Source organism: Narcine bancroftii, chromosome 3 (genome assembly GCF_036971445.1).
Source record: "Narcine bancroftii isolate sNarBan1 chromosome 3, sNarBan1.hap1, whole genome shotgun sequence".
Lineage (NCBI taxonomy): Eukaryota > Metazoa > Chordata > Chondrichthyes > Torpediniformes > Narcinidae > Narcine > Narcine bancroftii.
In genome coordinates this window covers 209,701,998-209,724,718 of record NC_091471.1, presented here as the reverse complement: position 1 = coordinate 209,724,718, position 22,721 = coordinate 209,701,998, and the positions used below count along the sequence as shown (strand labels likewise).

General features: G+C 38.6%; 1 protein-coding gene across 1 annotated transcript in view; it reads right to left on the bottom strand.

Annotated features, from left to right (window-relative positions):
- Positions 1-22,721, bottom strand: part of fhdc1 (FH2 domain containing 1) — an 83,721-nt gene that overhangs the window by 54,057 nt on the left and 6,943 nt on the right. The window contains 3 exon segments of the mRNA XM_069923130.1: positions 9,868-9,929; positions 20,972-21,436; positions 21,439-21,516. Of these exon segments, the coding sequence (XP_069779231.1) occupies positions 9,868-9,929; positions 20,972-21,436; positions 21,439-21,516 (605 nt within the window).

Here is a 22,721-nt window from a genome sequence, read left to right as displayed (position 1 = left end):
AATTTGAGATTTTTCTTATGAAGGTACCAGAGAAGGGTTATATTTCATCTATGTATCAAATATTACAGGATGGTATGGATAAAAAGGGTTGGGATAGACCTAAAAGTAAATGGGAAGTGGATACTGGTTTTATTTTTTCCGAAGATGATTGGTTAGATATCTGTTATGATAGTGTAACTAGATTCATAAATGCTCGTTATGCAATGATTAACTATAATTTTTTACATCAATTATATTTAACACCTGAAAAATAAAAAAAGTATGGTTTTCATGAATCAGATTTGTGTTTTAAATGTGGTGATACGGTTGTAACTTTTTTTCATGCCGTTTGGTCATGTATACGTATACAATTTTTTTGGAAGAAAATTCATTTGTTTTCAGAATATCTGCATAAGATTAAAATCATTGTAGATCCTACAGTATTTTTATTGGGTAGTTTGCAACCTTTGAAAGGCTTGGGATTAGATAAGTTTCAGCTTGCTTTTGTATATTTAGCTTTATCCGTAGTGAAAAAATGTATTGCAAAGATACAAATATGATTGATATTAATAGATGGCATGAGATGAAACATTGTTTAATAATGGAAAAATTACATATGTTTCGTGTGATAATTATAATTTTTTTATTAACAAGTGGTCGTTATATTCAGAATATTTACATTTCAATTTACATTGATTAGATCTTAATATGTATATTTAAATTTTCTTTAATATTTTTTCTTTTTTCTTTCTTTATGGCTCTCCTTAGGAGAGTTGGCTGAAGGGGGGGGTTTCTTTTCTTTTCTCTTTTTTTATATATAAAAAATAACGTTCATGTTTAAAGTTAATTGTTGTATATGTCATATATTATTGTTTTTTGAACGAATAAATAAAGTTTAAAAAAAACTGGAATTAATTCAACACTGAATTCAGCTGAAATCACTGGGAAAGGGTGCGTCTGACAGAAACTTAAACTGTAAGAGGCAGGCCAAGTGCCTCACAAATTATCGTAGGTGTTTAAAACAACGATATTAAACTGCTCTTGACCAGTCTTCTGCTCAGTCATATTTTTAATCTTACCTTCTGGCAAAAGCAAAGAACAGATGGCTTCAAAGCTTAAATTAATCTAAGAAATTCAAAGGTCAATAGAAACAATAATGTCTATAGAAATTACACAAGCAGTAAATACAAATAATTTAAAAATATGTCAGTTTATTCTGATTTAGGATCCAGAAATATCTGTGCAAACACATTGCTCAACTCTATACCATGGTTACTGCTATTGGGTGAAAAGCATGAAATGAGCACCAGTGCTCGTACCAAGGGCAGAATCTTGCTGATACTGCTCCCAGAGTTCTGCTGACAAAGTAAACTGAGTTAATTAGTGTCCAAGTTAAACAAAAATAGAGAAACAAAAATAGCAGCAGTTATATCAAACTGCACTCACCCCAAAAGCATAATATTTATACAGTACAATTTCAATTATCCAAAATGGTCGGGATCAAGACTATGTCAGAATAACCTTTTTTTTTCTCCCCAGAGAAATGGCCTTTTTTTAAAAAAACAGCCTAGTTGCAACAACAAGTCATTTGTATCAATGTTTAAACAACAACAAAGAAAGGCTTTTTAAACATTAAAATAATATTTAATTTTCTCACCAAACAAATGTTGGCTGCAATGCTGCCACAAATCACCGAGACCAACCAACCGCCGTCATCAATCCCCAGGAAGGCTTCCACGGCAGGTGGAACACTCCCTGGTCACTGGAGTTTCTGACTCCCGACTCCGAATCCCTCCCCAAGCCTACCACATGGTAGTAGGCAGAGGGGAGGGTTCAGTGCTGGGAGCTCCATTATGCCGAGGAGAGGGAAAGAAGGAAAGAAGAAGAGAGGGAGGGAAGGGATGAGGAAGGGAGAGGATGCCACTGAGCCCAAGGTCCTGCCCCTGCTTGGGAGGTGCTCTCCTTGAGGATGCTGAGACAGGAATTCTTCTGATCACTTGTGTCTGGGAGAGAAGTGGTACACAGTTTGAGAAGGAGAGTTGGAGAGAAAAGTCAATAGGGGAAGGTAAAGAAGAACTGGAAAGAGAGAGGGGAGGGAGTTACCTGAAACAAGAATAATTGTCATTCTAAATTCATGTAAAGTGATTTTTTTTCCCCCAATTTGTAAGGTCAGTTCAGCTCTGAAAACAATTCAGATAAATGACAATTTCTAATCATTTCAGATATCTTCATTTATCTGAATTTTTTTTTTAAATTAGGATTTTTGAGAATCCAATTTTGGATAATCAGCATTGTACTGTATTTACAGATATATTTTCTTTACTTTTAAAAAAATTATACAATTATTTTTGCTGTCATATGTAAGGATGGTCGCAAGTCACATAGGTTATAAAGAGGGAACTACCTTTAATACAACTTTTTACAAATAGACATTGTTAGATTTCACAAAGTACTCAAGCTCGACTGTCAGCTCTCACCAAAGTATCCACTATTTGTGGAAAATGTACATTTATCATCAATTCTCTATTCTGGAGCATGGTCATGATAGAAACCCGGCGAACAATGCAACCTTCTGGTCTCTGCTGATCCACAAGAGGCTGAGTGAATGTTAATGATTTTTTTCCCTTCAATAATCTCTTCCACCTCCTTTCCCAAATCTCAGAGGAGTTCTGGATCTCTGTATTTGGGTACTGCAGTTGCTAGTAAACCAGCATTAAAATGAATATGGTTCCCGATATTTCAGCTTCCTCCCCAATCTCCTGTGAATTATTACATGGCTCTGGAGATATTGACAGCTTAAAAACACATGTTGTTCATGTGGACATTTTGTGTGTATTAACCCAAAATACCACAGCCAAGCCATTCACCTGATGTCCACATCGAATAAGGGTAGAGGAGAGAAATGGATAGACATTACGATGGCGATGCTTCAATCCTCCGCACCTCTCCAACCTTGTCCTACTTTACAGCCTAGTTTAGCCTATTAACTATGCCCTTCTTGTAAACAGCTAATAAGATAATAATTCATAACATTTAAAATAATGCACAATTTGCATGATACAATTATTACATACTAAAGATAAGTTCAGCCAGAGAAGTGCACAGTTCATAGAGTGCAAGACGTCTTAAAAATGAGCTCACAGTTGAGAAACCTGCCAGAATTTGTTATCTTGGCATGCAAAGAGCCTAAAGGATAAATTTTCAAGGTACCCACTATTTGTGGAGAAGGTATCTTGTTTCCTGTAACAGACATTTTTAAACCTTTGAACGAAGCTTTACAATTTGTATTTCATCATCAACAATTCTCTATTCTTGAGCCCAGAGCATGATCATGTTAGAAATCGGGTGAGCAATACCTCCAATGGAATTACTGCAAACAGCTTCAACAGACAAGGAATTGGCAAAATGAAATAAATTGCAAGCAAATGAAGTGCCTTTATATTTAGGCAAACAACATGGTAACAGGCCTTTCGCCTCACGAGCTCATATTGCCCAATTACACATTTTGAATGGAGGGAGGAAACAGGAACACTTGGAGGAAACCTATGAGGATACATGGAGAACGTACAAACTCTTTGCAGACAGCGCCAAATTCGAACCTCATTCCATTCCCTTTCTTTCCCCATTTTATGACCGTCTACTGAATTGCAAGTGGACCTTCTGAATCAAAGGCATGACCACGACCATTGCTACAGAATTCACATGATTAGCAGCCCAAGTGATCATTCCATTTTTGTTTAACTTCAGCCTCGGTTAAGCAGATTTACATTTTAATTGACAAGTGGGAAAAAAAAACAGGAATTAGTTACCATTGTAGAGATGAGACTCGCAGTCATTGGTTATGCAATGAAAAAATCTATTGCACAGCTGCTATGCAAATTAATCAAAATCCCATGGCAACTAACCTAATGAGACTCATATACATGATCTCAAATAAATTGTATTTATTGCATTCTGGTAAACTGGATTAATACTAAAAGATTAACAAAATTAAACATCGAGCTGCACATTTTAGTGTACTTTTGCTGGTTGACAAGACACTAATTTTCTTTAAATGCTTATTTAGGATAAATACTAGCTGAGCTATTGCAGGATATTTGTGCCCATACTCAAAATGGGAATATATCACAAATTATTTTTAATTAATTGGGAAAAAATGTCTGACTCTGTATTTTTCATAATCAAGTCTCTGCTGCATCATTTTCTTCTCACCATTTTAGTTCAGATAAATGATCCTGGAAACAGTAACCAGTAATAGTACATAGGAGATCCTTCATGTCTTAATACCTTCAGTCAAAAGAATTACAATAGCAAATTTACACCTTTTAGCAAGCATCTATTAAATGGCAAATATACTGTAATGGCATAGATATTCAAAGGATTGGGAGATTCTGAATATGTTTAGAAGGCAAAAGACCACCAATCACTCAACAACATGATATATTTACTACCAACAAATCCAAACATTACATATTTTTGTGTGGTTATTTGTTGCAGTTAATTAAGCTATAGAGTCAAAAGCAACCTGGGATATGCTCACTAAAAATATGCAGCTCATGAATTGGGCCCTTGAGTCCCAGGTTTCTTTTAATAACATTAACACACAAGCCTGAATATTGGCCAGAGACATTATTAGTTCTTTAGAGCAGCTTTGCTGATATTAGCATTCTCTTGAAATCTGCACTGAAGTAAGGAACATGGTAAGTTCATGAAAACCCCTGACAAGAGCAATGATCTATAGTCTGGAGAGCCATGAGGTAAGAATATATAATTCGAGAAACGTTGCTTATAAAGCACCAAGCTATTGTTTTAAAGCCTACTTCTTACGGGGTAAGGGGTGGGGGGAATAAATTGGAATTATGGATGACAAGTACAATATTGTGGATGATTATTTGAAATCAAATTCCTATTTACTTTTGGAATTTAGGCCTGATTTTTGTTATTTACTTGTTTGTTAGGCAAGACCAGCATTAATTTTCCATCCTAAATGACCTTGCAAAGTTGATGGTGAATTGAAAGATTGGAAATAGACTACACTATTCCTAAGAAAGTATAAACAAGACAATGAATGCATTCATTCAATGCCAGGAAAAGTCACCGATTATAATGAAAAATTATTCATCATCCCACTGACTCAGTGGAATTTCTTGTTTATTTTTATTGAGTGACAACATTGTTTGACGGGTTTAATGTATCTTATATTCTGAACTTTAAATAAATGGGAGGGAAGGAGGGAAGGGGGGGAGAAAATGACACTGTATATATTTAAGAAAGAAAATGTATGTATCTTGATCAATATGGTTTATAGTGTGAAAAATAAAAAATTTAAAAAAAAATATCCTTGAAAGTTAAGGCAGTGGAGTTAACGCATCCATCCTTGCAGTTTAAACATTACTGCACAATCTGCATTGTGTTATCAATATTGAACCATTTGCAGTGGCCATGACTGAAGGAACTGGTCACCTCTTAAGTTCTTTCATCATAAACGAGTCATAAATGAAGCACTGGGGATTGTGAAAAATTACAAACCCAGGAATAATTGTCGGGCAGGACCGAAAGATTACAGGATTCTTTCTTGGTCACTAAACAGACCAGAAGCACCAAAAAAGTGAAGCTGAAAGACAATGATTTCAGTTTAAATCTCTTCTAAGATTCTCTGTGCAGACTCTCCTTGTGCTTTGACAGTTTGATTAATAACTAATGTCTAAAGTAACATTGGATATTGAATCCCAAACAGGAAAGACATGTTGTAACAACTAAATTCAAATGCACTGCAGATGACTATATGGAGAATTTTATTTTCACCCTATGGCTGCAAGTTTTTCAGTCATGGCAAGTACGGTAACATGATGTAACTAAGATTTCACGGCAGAACTTAATCTAGTGGTCTAGATCACTGGATTTGACAAACCTCCATTTTTGTTCTGAGAGTTTCTTTTAACTTTGAATAAAAGGAAATTTGGAACCACAATATAACTTACACTTCTTGTTTGGCTCATATGCTTTAATTTCTTTCCATCATTCCCAGCAATCACTGTGCCTTGTATATAATGTTCAGTAGAAGTTTCTAATACACAGTCCATTAATTGCACCAAAGTTTTAATTATTTCTTTTAGATTATAGCCTTTATTCTTCCTATTTCTTTGTTTCTCCTCCATAGTATTGGCTCAAAGAGCATGGGATGAAGTATGACATTTTGAGTGCACTGAATCAAGTTATTTTTAATGCCAAGCCTAATTTCCAGTGGATCAGGATTCATGCCTTTAAAGTAGCATGAACTTGTTGTGCAGGAATTTCATCAGACAGAATTTTCAGTGCATGCATTCATTTATATGGCAACTTTCATATCTTGGGAACAGAATAAAATGGATTTTTAGAATGTCATCTCTATGGTGAGGCATGAAACTCTTGCTCATTTATGCAGTTTGTAGCAACTTACTGTGCAAGTTGCAAATACTAGAGCGCATCGGATGCCCCCCAAAGTTCCTCAACATGGTTATCCAACTGCACAAAAACCAACAAGGTCGGGTCAGATACAGCAATGAGCTCTCTGAACCCTTCTCCATTAACAATGGCGTGAAGCAAGGCTGCGTTCTCGCACCAACCCTCTTTTCAATCTTCTTCAGCATGATGCTGAACCAAGCCATGAAAGACCTCAACAATGAAGATGCTGTTTACATCCGGTACAGCACAGATGGCAGTCTCTTCAATCTGAGGCGCCTGCAAGCTCACACCAAGACACAAGAGCAACTTGTCCGTGAACTACTCTTTGCAGACGATGCCGCTTTAGTTGCCCATTCAGAGCCAGCTCTTTAGCGCTTGACGTCTTGTTTTGCGGAAACTGCCAAAATGTTTGGCTTGGAAGTCAGCCTGAAGAAAACTGAGGTCCTCCATCAGCCAGCTCCCCACCATGACTACCAGACCCCCACATCTCCATCGGGCACACAAAACTCAAAACGGTCAACCAGTTTACCTATCTCGGCTGCACCATTTCATCAGATGCAAGGATCGACAACGAGATAGACAACAGACTCGCCAAGGCAAATAGCGCCTTTGGAAGACTACACAAAAGAAATCTCTTGGTGCCTGCCACATTGATCACCGCCAGTGGGCTGATATCGCCTCAAACCGTGCATCTTGGCGCCTCACAGTTCGGCGGGCAGCAACCTCTTTTGAAGAAGACCGCAGAGCCCACCTCACTGACAAAAGACAAAGGAGGAAAAACTCAACACCCAACCCCAACCAACCAATTTTCCCCTGCAGCCGCTGCAACCGTGTCTGCCTGTCCCGCATCGGACTTGTCAGCCACAAACGAGCCTGCAGCTGACGTGGACATTTACCCCCTCCATAAATCTTCGTCCGCGAAGCCAAGCCAAAGAAGATTATTTTATTAAATGTTCCTTATCATAATTTGATTATTTTGGCAGGGGTGCTCTGGGGGTTTTCTATCCGATACTCAATTCTTTATAATTTATTTGCTGGTGACTATTTGTTTAGTGGAAGGTGTTAGGAAAAAAAAATTAATCTTTTTTTCTTTTTCCTTTTGTTTTTATTTATTTTTTCTCTACAACTAGAAGAGATTGGTCTCTTTAGGTAATCCGAGTGTATATCTCAATATTAGAATACAAGGTGAAATTCTCATAAGGATTTTTCACTTTTTTCGAGAATTATATAAGACAATGTATAACTTTTAAAAAGTTGCTTTAGGGGCGGTTACACAAACTAAGGCACTGGGGGGCACAGTTAGCATAGCAGTTGGCGCAATGCTGTTACAGCGCCAGAAGCCAGGGTTCAAATGCCATGCTGTCTGTAAGGAATTTGTACATTCTCCCCATGTCTGCATGGGGTTTCCCCAGGGGCTCCAGATTCCTTCCACCCTTCAAAACGTACCGGAAGCTGTAGGTTTATTGGGTGTAATTAGGCAGCATGGACCAGAAGGGCCTGTTACCGTGCTGTATGTCGCTTCTGCTCAACTTTGAAATATTTCCACAGAATCTTTTGTGTATATCTGGGAGACAACTTTGTGGGCTGAAGGGCCTGCATTGTGCAGCAAGTTTTCTGCATTCTACAATAGGATCTGGGTGTAACATCCCACTTGAAAAACAGTTCCACCAATAATGCTCAAGAGTTCTATCCTGAAGTTCTGCAATGCACTTAGTCTAGATGCAATGGCACAGCCCATTTTCAATCTAGACCTTGGATGCTGATTGAGTGCAATTTGTATGTTTTACTTTTGAATTGTTTCAGAAATATTCCAATGTTCATGTTTCTTTTTGGATTTAAAATATTGATCTGTGCAAAAGGAATAAAACAAGTTGGAACAAACAATATGAACATTTAACTATTATTGTATGGGTCTACCTTGGGTGTTCAGATTTCCTCTCACATCCAACCGGCATGCTTATATATTGCTCCAAATTGCCCATTAGATAGGTGAAGGACTGAAGAATTGAGGTGGAATTAATAAGCAGAAGAGAGAAAACAGGTCACAGAGAAATAAGTGAAGGAATGGAACTCTGAGAGCTCACATGTGGCTCAATGCCCACCTTCTATGCCATATGAAATCTGAAGAAATATCATTACCTCTTTGGCCAACCATATTGTTGGTTGATTTTAAGGAACATCTTACAGGAGCCTGTTGGAGCATCAGAGATTTAAAGAAGGAATTTGAGAACTTGATTTTGTGTCAGGTGAAAGCAAAGCAAATAAAAAGCAGGCATAAGTAGAATGTTGGATTTGGGGGAGTACAGGTCTTAGGCTAGAGCATCTTATAGACACAAAAAGGAATGATGCCTTGAAGGACTTTGGACACAAGGATAAGAATTTTAACCTGGAGCCTTTACCAAACCAGCAATTAATGAGGCCAGTGATCAAATGAGAGCAAAGATCCAAGGCTCTTTCAGTTGCTTGTTTGTATGGAATAAATGGATGACACAGGTTCACTGTAGAAAACAGACCTCCTGGGTAAATACTATGGAGGAGAAACAAAGAAATAGGAAGAATAAAGGCTATAATCTAAAAGAAATAATTAAAACTTTGGTGCAATTAATGGACTGTGTATTGGAAACTTCTACTGAACATTATATTCAAGGCACAGTGATTGCTGGGAATGATGGAAAGAAATTAAAGCATATGAGCCAAACAAGAAGTGTAAGTTATATTGTGGTTCCAAATGTCCTTTTATTCAAAGTTAAAAGAAGCTCTCAGAACAAAAATGGAGATTTGTCAAATCTATTCCAGTGATCCAGACCACTAGATTAAGTTCTGCCATGAAATCTTAGTTACATCATGTTACCGTACTTGCCACGACTGAAAAACTTGCAGCCATAGGGTGAAAATAAGATTCTCCATATAGTCATCTGCAGAGCATTTGAATTTAGCACAATACTGAAGGTGACCAGTGTTTAGAAACTGGCAATTGTACCTGCTCCAGGTAAGGCAAGGTATTTGCAGGTGACTATTTGTCCATTGAGAATGAATTGACTGATATGATGGAAAAGGATGATAAATCCAGATGCAACTGGTGAAGATATTTAATGTCTACAGGGAACATTTCTGAAGTCTTTTTACATAAATCTAGGTGCTAAAATTTAAATATTGCCATGGGGAATGTTATTGAGGCTCTATTTTTGTCAGATTATCTCCACAATCTGATTTATTTTAGCGAATGTCCCAGCTGTCTTCAAAATTATTGGTAAATGCAAAACAGAAATAGGATTCTTTCTTCTAGTACATACCTCCAAAAAATTAAGCAAACTATTTAGTCTGTCCTGCATCAGGACTTGGTGTCAAAATAAGCAGCCACAGATTACCAAGGTTCCTAACTTTGCCAAAGCTTATGATATAGTAGAATAAGTAACAAATTTTAGTGGTTTAGAAGTGTCATACCTTTTGAATTGTTTCAGAAATATTCCAATATTCATGCTTCTTTTTGCATCTAAAATACTGATCTGTTCAAAAAGGAATAAAACCAGTCAGAACAAACAAAATGGACATTCAAATACTGTATTGTTGTACAAGGACACTATTTACCAACAGCAGAGACAATGTAGAGGATTCACTGGCTCAATTACACAATTACGATGCAACAGGTTAAAGGATTTGAAATTGTGCAATGTGACTATAACATAATTACGCCTAAGTTAGCACAAAACTTAAAGTAGGTCAGTGCATGCAGTTGGATACAAAATCAGATTTAATTATTTCTTGTCTTTGAGATTTTTTTTAACCTTAAAAAATGTTCAGTCCATTTTCCTTCCTGCATTTACTTTTCTTACAAAACTATGCATATATATTTGGTAAAAATATAATGCATTAAAAACAAAATACGGAAAAACCTCTGGCATCCGACACCTATGAGGATTGGTTCATGCCAGATAAGTGTATTTTCTAGTTGCTTGAGACTTTCTCTTACAATGCTTAACTAATACAACTGCATTAAGAATAAACCATTTAGACAAAAATACGACACTGCACATACACTGAACAAGCTTCACTTACATGCATATATAAACCTTAAAGCATTTTATTTTATTTTCAGTCACATTCTTTGCTGCATTTCTAGGTTCCTCCCCCTCTAAGGAGTCGCCTGGAAGATGAACAATAACATCATAGATAATTAATCCCCCTCCCCAACTAAGTTTACGGATAAAGCCTCTGACTGGGGCGACTCTTGCTACCAGCTCTTCATCCTGGGCAATGCCTTTGATGTTTCACACAATTTTATTCAAACAGGTGCTATGAGCAAAGCACGTCAAGGCACTCCGCTGGCTGAATATTTGCTCCTATCTTTACCAAAGGTTTGTGTTACTTCAGAGAACATTTACTTCTACAGTTTTAAACTTACTTATTTTTTAACCTATTATTTTATTCTAATTTATTTTCCTCAATTTTTTTTTTAAACCGGTTGCTTGAGGCCTCCGGTTGCTTGCATTCCAGATACCAGGGTTTTACTGTATATGCAAAAAAAATTCCACAACCTATAAACAGAAACACAGAAAGATGCATTTTTTTTTTCCATTGGGGCAAGATGTAAATTAGTTATTTTAAAATATTTGACACATTCTTTTCCTGTTCCCGAGGAGGCTGGGATTTGCGATCTCGAAAATTATAGATCTAGGAGACCATTTAAAAATAATGTTTTTCCACAGGACAGAGGCATATATTTATTTGTTTAATGTTTCCTCGTACTCATTCAATGCAAGCTTGACATTCAAGAAGAAAGCAGCTGAGCATGCTTTCTTTACAAATCTAAACAGTTTGCTGAATAATCGTTATGAAACAGCATTTATAGAGCCACTGAGAACAATCTTAGCACCTACAGAAAATAAGCAAGCCATTGATTAAACACTTCTACAAATTAAATGGATTCACTAGCAATATTAATAGTAATATTTTCCAAAGTCTATGCTCATCATAATCCTCCATCCTCCTTCAACAGTAAATAAATCTACTTGAAAAAGCAATCAATCAATGCCTCCACTAAAACAGCAAGAACCTGCATGAGCATGTAAATGTTTGCCATTAATATGAGTAGGTGATATCCAATTCAATATTGTTTTCTGGAAAAATAACATCGCAATGGGTTGTTGTAAAAATCAAAGAAGTCACTGAAATAGAATACATGGTAAAAAAAAAATTCTTGAGAAGAACTAATTTCCAGTTACAACTTGTGGGAATGACCCTGTGTAATGCAAATTAACTACATCACAATCTTAGGCGGCGAAATAAAAAAAAATTGGAATGGTGAGTTAAACCCTTTTTCCACTGGCACCGTGTCCCAGGAATTAACTGGAAAAGGAACACTGTCCGAATGCCGGCATGAAATGACGCAATTTCATGCCAGGGATTAACCACCTCTACCCCTACTCACATCCCCGTCGTTTGCTGATGCTGGCCTGCTGATAAAACCAGTGGAAAAGGGATAGCAGAAAGTCACCAGTTTCCATTTGAAAGCAGAACACTCCAATTCCTGGGGATGAGCTGTGTCAGGTGAAAAAGCAATTAGTGTCCAAGTTAAGGGTGGCCCAGTGGGCTTCCTATCCCAGGACACTGCACAGCCAATTAACTGGGATGCCAGTGGAAAAGGGGCTTTAGATATTTTATTTAAAAATCTGTGGAAGTGGCTCAAGATGTTCTCTATCCAATTCTAGCTCCAAAATCATAAATACACTTTGTTGCCCTGCATGAAATTACTGGTTTGAAATTGGATGTACTTTTGCTCACTTTCCCACATAATTCTACAGGGAATGGGAAAGAATCTTCAAAGAAACCAAATATTTATACTAGATCTCTAGGCATTCTGTTACCAGTCAAGACAGGACATCTTGAAATTCCCTCAATTTCCATGATCCCATTCTATTTAATTTCAGGACAACCAGCAATATTTTGTAATGAGTAGCATAACAAAACTATAGCAGAGATAATTCAAATTTTTCTAACACAAGTTATTTCATTATTTTTAGGTCTCTTATTCTGCACCATTTAGTCAGCCAATATATTGCTTTTTTACGTTCCCCAATGTTACCCCAGTCTGTAGCAGTCCAACAGTAAGCCAGTCAACCCTCCTTTCTTCACAAATCAGACAAGTAATCCTAAATGATAATTTCATCCAAAAGGTCAAAGCAATGTGGAACTCTCAGAGCAATATTCTATCAAATAAATAGATACATTAATAAAATTCAATAATGCTCTCAACTTTTCCATTTTCAATAGGGGTTGGCTCAGTAAACTTCTGCATTTCCTGACAATGATTGCTGTTTCCTATATTTACCTGCTTGGGCACACATAATGGGGCAACCTTGAGAATCATAATATACCAACCAGGTCAAGAGTACAATGTGATAATCATTTTAACACAAGGCTCATTTTGTTTACAGATGTAAAATGTGTGCACACTCAGTGCAGCTTGGTGAACAAATGGCTGCATTGGATACTGTAAATATTCATTCTTTTCATCTTGCTCTATTTTTGTTCAGGTTGACATTTATTCTCCCAGCTTGACATCTGGGCACTGAATTTTTTCCCCTTGTGCAAACTGCAGCCCGGTAGCATTTTCTTCATTCACATTCTATCCCTTTGCCACTTATATTCTCATTCACATTTGTCTACTCCTGCTCTCTCCAATTTCACAAATCCAGAGAACTTGAAGAAAGCTCGCCAGTGGCTATACTTTGAGTTGTTTGAGGAGATTCGGTCTGTCACCGAAAATTCACAAAAACTTCTACAGGTGGACCGTGGAGAGCATTCTGGCTGGTTGCATCACTGTCTGGTGTGGAGGCACCAAATCTCGGCCCGCAACATCACAGGCACCAGACTTCACTCCATCGAAGACATCTACATGAGGCGGTGTCTTAAAAAAGCAGCCTCTATCCTCAAAGATCCCCACCACCCAGGCCACGCCCTCTTCACTCTGCTACCATTGGGGAAAAAGGTACAGGAGTCTAAAGATGAGCACTTAGCAGCACAAGGACAGTTTCTTCCCCATTGCCATCAAATTCCTGAATAATCAATGAACTAAAGACAGCACCTTACTTTTCTGCACTACTATTTTCACTTTTTTTTTTAAATAATAATTTTGTAAGATGGTTATAATACGAATTTTGAACTACGAAGCTGCCGCAAAACACTGAATTTCATGACTTGTTCGTGACAATAAATTCTGATTCTGACAGGTAACCAGACACTTGGGGTGTATTACAGACCACCAAATGGGCCAAGAAAATTAGAGGAACAAATTTGTAGGGAGATAATGTATATGCGTGAAAATCATAAGGTAGTGATCATGGGAGATTTTAACTTCCCACACATTGATTGGGATACCCATATGGTTAGAGGGCTGGATGGGCTGGAGTTCGTTAAATGTGTTCAAGATTGTTTTCTAAATCAGTTAGTAGAAGAACCGACTCGGGACGGTGTAATACTGGATCTCCTATTAGGGAACGAGCTAGGTCAGGTAGCGGACATTAATGTTTGAGAACCAATTGGGTCTAGTGATCATAATTCTGTTAGTTTTAGGGTAGTTTTAGGGAAGAGCAAGGAGAGGCCTAAAGTTGAGGTTCTGGATTGGAAAAGAGCAAATTTCGAAGGAATAAGGAGGGATTTGGGGAGTATTGAGTGGGACAGGATATTTTCAGGTAAGGATGTAAATGAAAAATGGAGGATATTCAAAAGAGAAATTTTGAGGGTACAGAGTAGTTATGTCCCAGTGTGGATCAAAGGAAAGGCTGGAAGTCATAGGGAGGCTTGGTTTTCGAGGAATATTGGAAATTTGGTTAGGAGAAAAAGGGAGGTGTACAAGAGGTATAAAGAGCAGGGAGCTGAGAAGTTGAAGGAGGACTACAAGGAGTGTAGAAGGAATCTTAAGAAAGAAATTAGAAAGGCCAAAAAAAGGCATGAAGAGGCTTTGGCTGACAGAGTAAAAATAAATCCAAAGGGCTTCTATAAGTACATTAAAAGTAAAAGATTAGTGAGAGATAAAATTGGACCCCTTGTAGATAGCAAGGGTAGGCTGAGTGAGAAGTCTGAGGAAATGGGGGAAATTTTGAATGATTTCTTTGCTAGGGAAAAAAAAATGTTGAACCAGTTGAAGTAAAGAAAAATAGTGGGGAGGTCATGAAGCATATAAGGATAACCGAGGAGGTAGTGATGGCTGTGTTAAAAAAGATAAAGGTGGATAAATCTCCCGGACCGGAAAAAATATTCCCTAGGACACTCAGGGAGGCTAGTGGACAGTTAGTGATTAACAGAGATATTTAGGATGTCTCTGGCCACGGGGGTGGTGCCAAAGGATTGGAGGGTGGCGCATGTGGTTCCTCTGTTTGAGAAAGGGTCCAAATGCAAACCTAGGAATTATAGGCCTGTAAGTCTGTGGTGGGAAAGTTGATGAAAAGTGTTCTGAGGGATGCTATTTACAAATTTTTGGAGGTACAGGGATTGATAGGGAGTAATCAGCATGGTTTTGTCAGGGGTAGATCATGCTTGACAAACCTGATTGAGTTCTTCAAGGGGGTTACAAAAAAGGTTGATCAAGGGAAAGCTGTGGATGTTGTCTATTTGGACTTTAGTAAAGCTTTTGACAAAGTTCCCCACAGGAGATTAGGAAAAAAGGTGGAGGCATTAGGTATAAATAAAGAGGTAGTGAAATGGATTCAGCAGTGGTTGGATGGGAGGTGTCAGAGAATAGTGGTAGAAAATTGTTTGTCCAATTGGAGGCCGATGATTAGTGGAGTTCCTCAGGGTTCGGTCCTGGGTCCACTATTATTTGTTATATATATTAACGATCTGGATGAAGGGGTGGAGAATTGGATAAGCAAGTTTGCGGATGACACAAAGATTGGTGGTGTTGTGGACAGTGAGGTAGATTACCGTAGATTAAAAGGTGATTTAGGAAGGCTGGAGGTGTAGGCTGAGAAATGGCTGATGGAATTTAATACAGATAAATGTGAGGTGCTACATTTTGGAAAGGCAAATTTAAATAGGCCATATACATTGAATGGTAGACAATTGAGGAGTGCAGAGCAACAAAGGGATTTAGGAGTGATGGTAAATAGTACCCTCAAGGCTGATACTCAGGTAGATGGTATGGTGAAGAAGGCATTTGGAATGTTGGCCTTCATAAATCGGAGTATTGAATTCAAGAGTAGGGAGGTTATGATGAAATTGTACAAGGCATTGGTGAGGCCAAATTTGGAGTACTGTGTACAGTTTTGGTCACCAAATTATAGGAAAGATATAAACAAAATAGAGAGAGTGCAGAGAAGGTTCACGAGAATGTTGATAGGATTTCAGGGTCTGAGTTACAGGGAAAGGTTGTGCAAACTGGGGCTTTTTTCTCTGGAGCGTAGAAGATTGAGAGGGGACTTGATAGAGGTGTTTAAGATTTTAAAAGGGACAGACAGAGTAAATGTGGATAGGCTTTTTCAATTAAGAAAGGGGGAGATTCAAACTAGAGGACATGGTTTAAGATTGAAGGGGGAAAATTATAAGGGGAACATAAGGGGAAATTTCTTTACGCAGAGGGTGGTGGGGATGTGGAATGAGCTTCCGGCAGACGTGGTCGAGGCGGGATCATTGGTTACATTTAAGGAAAGACTGGATCGTTACATGGATAGGAGGGGACTAGAGGGGTATGGACCAGGTGCTGGTCAGTGGGACTAGGAGGTTGGGGATTTGCTATGGCATGGACTAGTAGGGCCGAACTGGCCTGTTCTGTGCTGTAAGTGGTTATATGGTTATAACATTACAAATATTGGAATTGTGTCAAGCCTGTTAAAAACCAGGCCAATGTAGGTCATTGTTGAGAAGTGTAGCTGGTGCAAGGGTTAGAAAAATAGGTTTATTATGTTACTGATGGTATACTCTACAGCCAATTCAGTAATTTCAAACCAATTCCATCAATGCTTGTAACATGAGCTTCAAGCTGAAGGTTACATTTCAAGTGGTTAAAACAAATGATATAGTAGAAACTGTTCTTTTTAGAAAAGCATTAAAACTCACTAATGTTGAAAAATTAGCTGAATAGACTTGGTTAATAACTTTTGCATCAGTTTTAGCATTTTCCTACTCTTTAAGCTTGCCAAAGTAGTCACTAATGCTTTTTGCACTGCCCTTTTGATCTGGGACATTTGCTCCTTTTTAAACAGAACACCTGCTGTCGAAAGAGCACCATGACAGAATTTGGTGGGTGGGGGTCATTTCAGTTCCGGTTTTTTTCCCAGCAGCAGACCTAGTAACGCCAACTGTGGAAAAGGTGCTTCTGATATTCTGGGTCCAATTCGGGTAAGGGTGTGTAATTTTTTTTAGTGTTATTACAGATAAGCATTTACATGTGAGTAGGACAACAGGAAAAATCTTTTTAACAATAATACTGCTGTACCGCTCTCTCCCAGCAGCCTGCTGCCCCACTTTCTGTTGCTGTGGGCTGCTCATGGAGAGGGACAAGGACAATCAGAAAGTGTGGCTGGGTCCAGCACCAACCCAGCAAGGTATCATTCCCAGTACATCATTGATTTGACACTAGGTCTGCCAGAGTGAGCTGCAATTATACAGCAAAGGTAAAAGGCAGAGTCAATCTAGCTGACAGTGAGTAGCTCACTAGGAAGGCACTTGGGGTTGAGGCCATCTTGGATGTCTAAGCATGCTCCCATAAATGTTGAAGTCCGAAATGAGCTGGTGCTCAAATTGTGATGCATCCTCTACTAGACTCACCGTTTTGTTAGGTGGGTGAAGCACTGATGTGTTGCTGGGGCGAATGAAACATGATTTGATTCACAAGTATGCAATTCATTGTTTTGACAGGACAGATGTGGCGTGGCTGTTGCTCTTTGAACACTGGCTTGATCATTTGTGAATAAGATTAAAAAGTGTGTATCAAAGGGTACTGAATCTAGAACTCTACAGAAGGAGGGTGTGAATGCATTCAAGACAGATCTTCAAATATTAAAGGAGAGGAGATTAGTGTTAGGGATAAAAAGACCAGCCCCACACTGATCCCACTGCCCCACTCTCAGCTGTCCCCAGGTGTCTCTAGTCACCTTGTGGTGTGAGCAAGCTGGTCTTGGGTTAGTCCACCACCAGCCCCCAATGACAGACAGCGGTGATTCGTAAGGGATTACTCAAGGTGGTATGTGTGTGGAAAGAAAAAGTTTGAAATCCATTGCTATCGAACAATACTTGCAGTAGATTTTCCCACCTCTTTTATACATTGTGCGCATATGTTTTATTAAATTTTGCACACATTTTTCCATGCACTTTTATATATTGTGTGCATATGTCTTATTAGATTGTGTGTGTGTTTTATTCTGCTCTAATTTTCCCACACTCTTCTATTAATTGTGTTAATAAAAGTAACGTTTCATTACAAACCTTTGTGTTCAGACTCTTCTCTCATTATTCTGACATTTTCTCAACACAACAATGGCCAGTGCGGGGACCAACAGCATTACTCACCATTATCACCCTAATTTCAACCTTGCGTACAAAACTAGGGGAATATTTTTGAGCCATCTTTTGGGGGGGGGGGGGGGGGGAAAGTGGGTCTAACATGCCGTCAAATACAGTATGTTAAACATGACACTAGATGCCGATGAGTTACACGTCCCGCCTCTTTTGCTTGTGGAATGCTGGCTTGCTGTTTAAAAAGATGCACTGACCCAGGAAAGTGCCAGCTTTGTACGTTTCAGTATAAATGACCAAAATCATTTATCCTTACGTAAATATCACAGAATTTCTGTGTAAAAAAAACATAACTGATTGATAGGACAGTTAAGGGACTTCCTCTTCACTTTATACTTGCACTGCAAGTTTTACATTGTCTTTCTTGCTCAGTTCCTCTATGAAAATTAGGAATTCAAAGCTGGCAACCTGGGAGTTCACAACTGAATCAGACCACAGTATGTTAGAATGTAATGAAAGGAATCCATTATAATTATCTGACCACCCAATGGTATTTTCATATTTTTTTAATGATACATTTTCACACTGTTCCTACACAGCTTCTTCACACATGGGCAGCAGGGTTACAGACTAAGCAGCTGGATGGCCATACTTTATTTCCACCCCTAGATTTTAACCTGATTAACTTTAATCACCACAAAACATGGAGTACCACAAGTTTTCAATAGTCACATGGAGCTATCCATGCTGCACACCTACACATGCTCATCAAATCTTTCTGTTACACTGATGACATCAGTGCTGCCTTCTGCACCTTGCTGCCAACATCCACTCTGACCTCAAATTCACTTGGTCCATCTCTGGCAATACTCTCCCCTTTCTCTATCTGTTTGCATTTCAGGAGACAAATTATCCACAAGTATCTTTGATAAATCAATGAACGCTGAGTTATCTTGACTACATTCTCTTCCCACCCCATCACCTCTAATGGTTCTATACCTTTCTCTCAATTCCTCCATTTCTACCATATCTACCCCAAAGATAAGGCCTTCCATTCCAGGACATTTGAGATGTCCTCCTTCAGAAATCGTGGCTTCTCCTCTACTACCATTAACTCAGCCCTCATCCACATTGCCTCTACTTACTTCACATCTGACCTGCACCTTTCCCATCAGATGCAACAAGGACAGGATTTTCCTCCTGCCCCCCCATCAAGCTCTGCATCCAACGTATCAATCTCTCCAATTTCCAGCACATTCAACATGATTCCACCACTAGACACATCTTCTCCTCCCCTCTCCACTTTCTGAAGGGACTGCTCTCTCTGCAACTCCCTCATCCACTCAATCATCCCCTTGGTATCTAGTCCTGTGACCACAAGAAGTGCTGCACTTAAGCCTCCTCCCTCATCACAATTCAGGGTCCCAAAAAGTCCTTCCATGTGAAGTAACACTTCACCTGTGAATCTATAGGGATCATTTGCTACAATCACTACCTCTTCTACATCGGGAAGACTGGATGCTGACTTGCTTTGTTGAACACCTTTGCTTTATCCGCTACATCAACAAGGAGCCACCACTTCAATTCCACTCCCCATTGTCAAGTTAAGACCACCCATGAATTGGAGGACAACATCTTTTCTTCATTCTCGGCATTCTCCAACCAGTCAGCATCAATATTGACCGCCAATTTCCGTTAACTCCCTTCCTCGGTCTCTCTCTTTCCCTACCCCTTTCTTCTAACTCCCTACCCCTTCCCTTCCTTCTCCTCCTCTCAGAGAGATACCCTTCTTACCCCTCTCCCATTTTCACCTCAGCCTCTCTCTCTTCTACCCTCCCACCAGTATCCACCAATTATCTCTTACCTGTTAGCCCATGTTCCTCTCCCTTCTCCTTTCCCCCACCCCCTGACCTTTTTATTCAGTCTGCCTGATTTTCAGCACTCCAAAAGAAGGGCTCAGGCCCAAAACATCAATGGTCTTTTACTTTCTCTGGATACTACGTGACCTGCTGAGTTTGTCCAGCACTTTCATGTACTGCATAAGACCCCAACATCTACTGATTTTCTTGTTTACCTCTGTTAGGTTAGTTCTCCCACTAACCAAATCTGCCAAGTATATTGGTTGTTTTTTTTTTAAATAACAGAATTTGGTCTCAATTACTGGCAACCCTCAGATTCTTGGGCAATGTTTTGGGGGGGGAAAAAAACACCCGCTCACAAATCACAATCTCTGAATGTTACCTTCACACTAATGCTATTAAAATGCCATTAAAGCTTATTGATATTATATTAATTTTATAAATTTTTCCTTGCATGATCACAAAGCATCAAGTAAATGGCTTTACATCAAGAGGGGATTGTTTAGAAGAAATCACACCAAAAACCGAAGCACATAATGGAACATTCAAGTCTGACAGTTCATCTATGAAGGGAAGAAGAAATCACACCAAAAACCGAAGCACATAATGGAACATTCAAGTCTGACAGTTCATCTATGAAGGGAGATGGGAACTCTCAACAAAGAGGCAAATGACATCAAGACACAAGGATCAGAAGTTACTTCAGACAAAAAGACTGATTAAGACCTTCAAGAAATGGCCTTGTTTATTTGTTGATAGCAATATTTAAAAGAATAAGTAGTTATATTAATCAGTAGGTTTTCCAATAATGTTTTATCAATTGTATTGTATCTCATAACATGCAGTTTAATAGTTTCCTTTCTGTAATGCTCCAGTTTTGGGGTGCTGGTTGATCTCTACAATCCAATAGAGATATTGTTTCATTGATGATGCTTGTCCTTGGTTGAGAACTGATTCTACAATTGTACTGTAATTAGTAAAGATAAATGGTTCCTGATTAAATTTGAAGAAAAAATTTTTTTAAAAAAAGGGATTGTTTTATCAAAAGCACAATTTTAAATAATAAAATTAAATGGTAATAACCTTTACTTTTGCCTTGGATTATGTTTATAAACCACTGGAGATGGAACAAAAGAGAAAACCTTCAGAATCAGAAGTTAAAATGCTGTCACCAAGCAACTAACGAGAATAATGTAAACTTTGTGATAAAATCTAGAAGATTGATATTTTGATTTTACCTCTTTGCTGATGCTTTTAAGTGAAGATCTTGAATTTGCTGTACCAGACTTAACTTTAACCTCATCTTGCTGCCCAAATAGCTCTTCAATAGTCCTAGTATCGATCCTGTATGAGTGTTTCTTTGCGCTAATTGTCCAAATATTTGTTTTTCCACGAATATGCTCCTCAGGGATGGTTTTCCAGAAGAAGCTGCGAATTCGTTTCTGATCACCAGCTCGGGAACCTGGTGGTGGAAAGGGTGGAGGGAGTCCTGGTGGTGGTGGTGGTGGAGGAGGAGGAGGAGGAGGAGGAGGAGGAGGCGGAGGCGGAGGCGGAGGAGGAGGCCCTGGGAGTGAAGTTGATGGTGTTTGTGCTTCGGGGATTAAACCAGAGACTGATGGAGAACTTGCATTCTCTTTGTCATTGACAAATGACAGGCAACTCATCACTTGCATTGTAATCCAAGAGAAGAAAAAATAACTCTCTGCTTTTTCTTCCCCGTTGTAAGGACTTTAAAGGCTGGGGCTAATTCACAGTCATTGTTCCAAGATTTGCCAATAAACTCCTCTCATTCACGGGTTTTTCCTGCATACAATCCATTGAAGAACATAATGTCCCAGAATAATCGCGTTTTAATCATGGTTCATCCAAAGGACCAGAATCTGTTAATCAAAAAAAAAATCTTTGTGTTAGATAATTAGATAATTAATAACAATACAAGTGTTTCTATCTCCTAAAAAATCTGATTATCTCTTCACCATGTCAACTGTAAGAGTCATTTTTTGGGGGTGAGTAGGGATTAAATTTTGAAAAAAATAAAAACAGAATGCTGAAGAACTCAGAAGGTCAAACAGTTTACTTATTGAACAAAGATAAAGATACATAACAAACATAGCAGGCTTGAGAATTGGTCCTGTATCTTTACGATATAAAGGACACTGTTTGACCTGCTGAGTTTTTCCAGCACTGTGTTTTTACTTCAATCACAGTGTCTGCAGTCTTCTGTGTTTTACTCAGGGATTAAATATTGACCAGAACTTCCATGCAATACCAAAAAAAAGAGTATTTGAAATTAAAAAATGTGGGAGACACTCAGCAGGTTTGGAAGCATCTGTTGAATTTTAATTTCAAAATCCTCCCACAGATGCTGCTTACCTGTTAGGTGGGTGTTAGCACTTTCTGCCTTGAATTCAGATATGCAACAGGGTCAAAGCTATACAGCAAAGAAGTAAGGCCTTCAGCCCAACATCATGTTTCTACTTGAGCTGATCTCATTTGCCTGGTTTACCCCTCTAAACCTTTCCTATCCATGTACCCATCTTATAAATGCAGTGATTTTACCAACCACAACAGCTCATTACAAACATCCACCACCATGTTTATGGAACAAGTGCCTCTCAGATCCCCTTTCCCCTCTCATCTGAAGTCTATGCCTTCTAACTTTTGACTGGCCCATCCAGGGAAAAAGATGCTGATCATTCACCTTATCAATGCCCCTCACAATTTTATATGCCTTGATAACATCACCCTTCGACCAAGGACGGAAAAATTCCAGCCTCTCTTCAGAACTCAAACTCTCCAGTAACATCTTTGTGAATATTTTCTGCAGCCTTTCCAGTTCAATGACATTCTTTCTACAGCTGGCTGACCAGACTGCTCAGACTCCAGTGTGATCTCAACAACAGCTTGTACAACTGTAACATAGCTTCCAAATTCCTGTACTAAATGTCCTTACTGATGAAGTCAAAGATATCAAACATCTTCTTCATT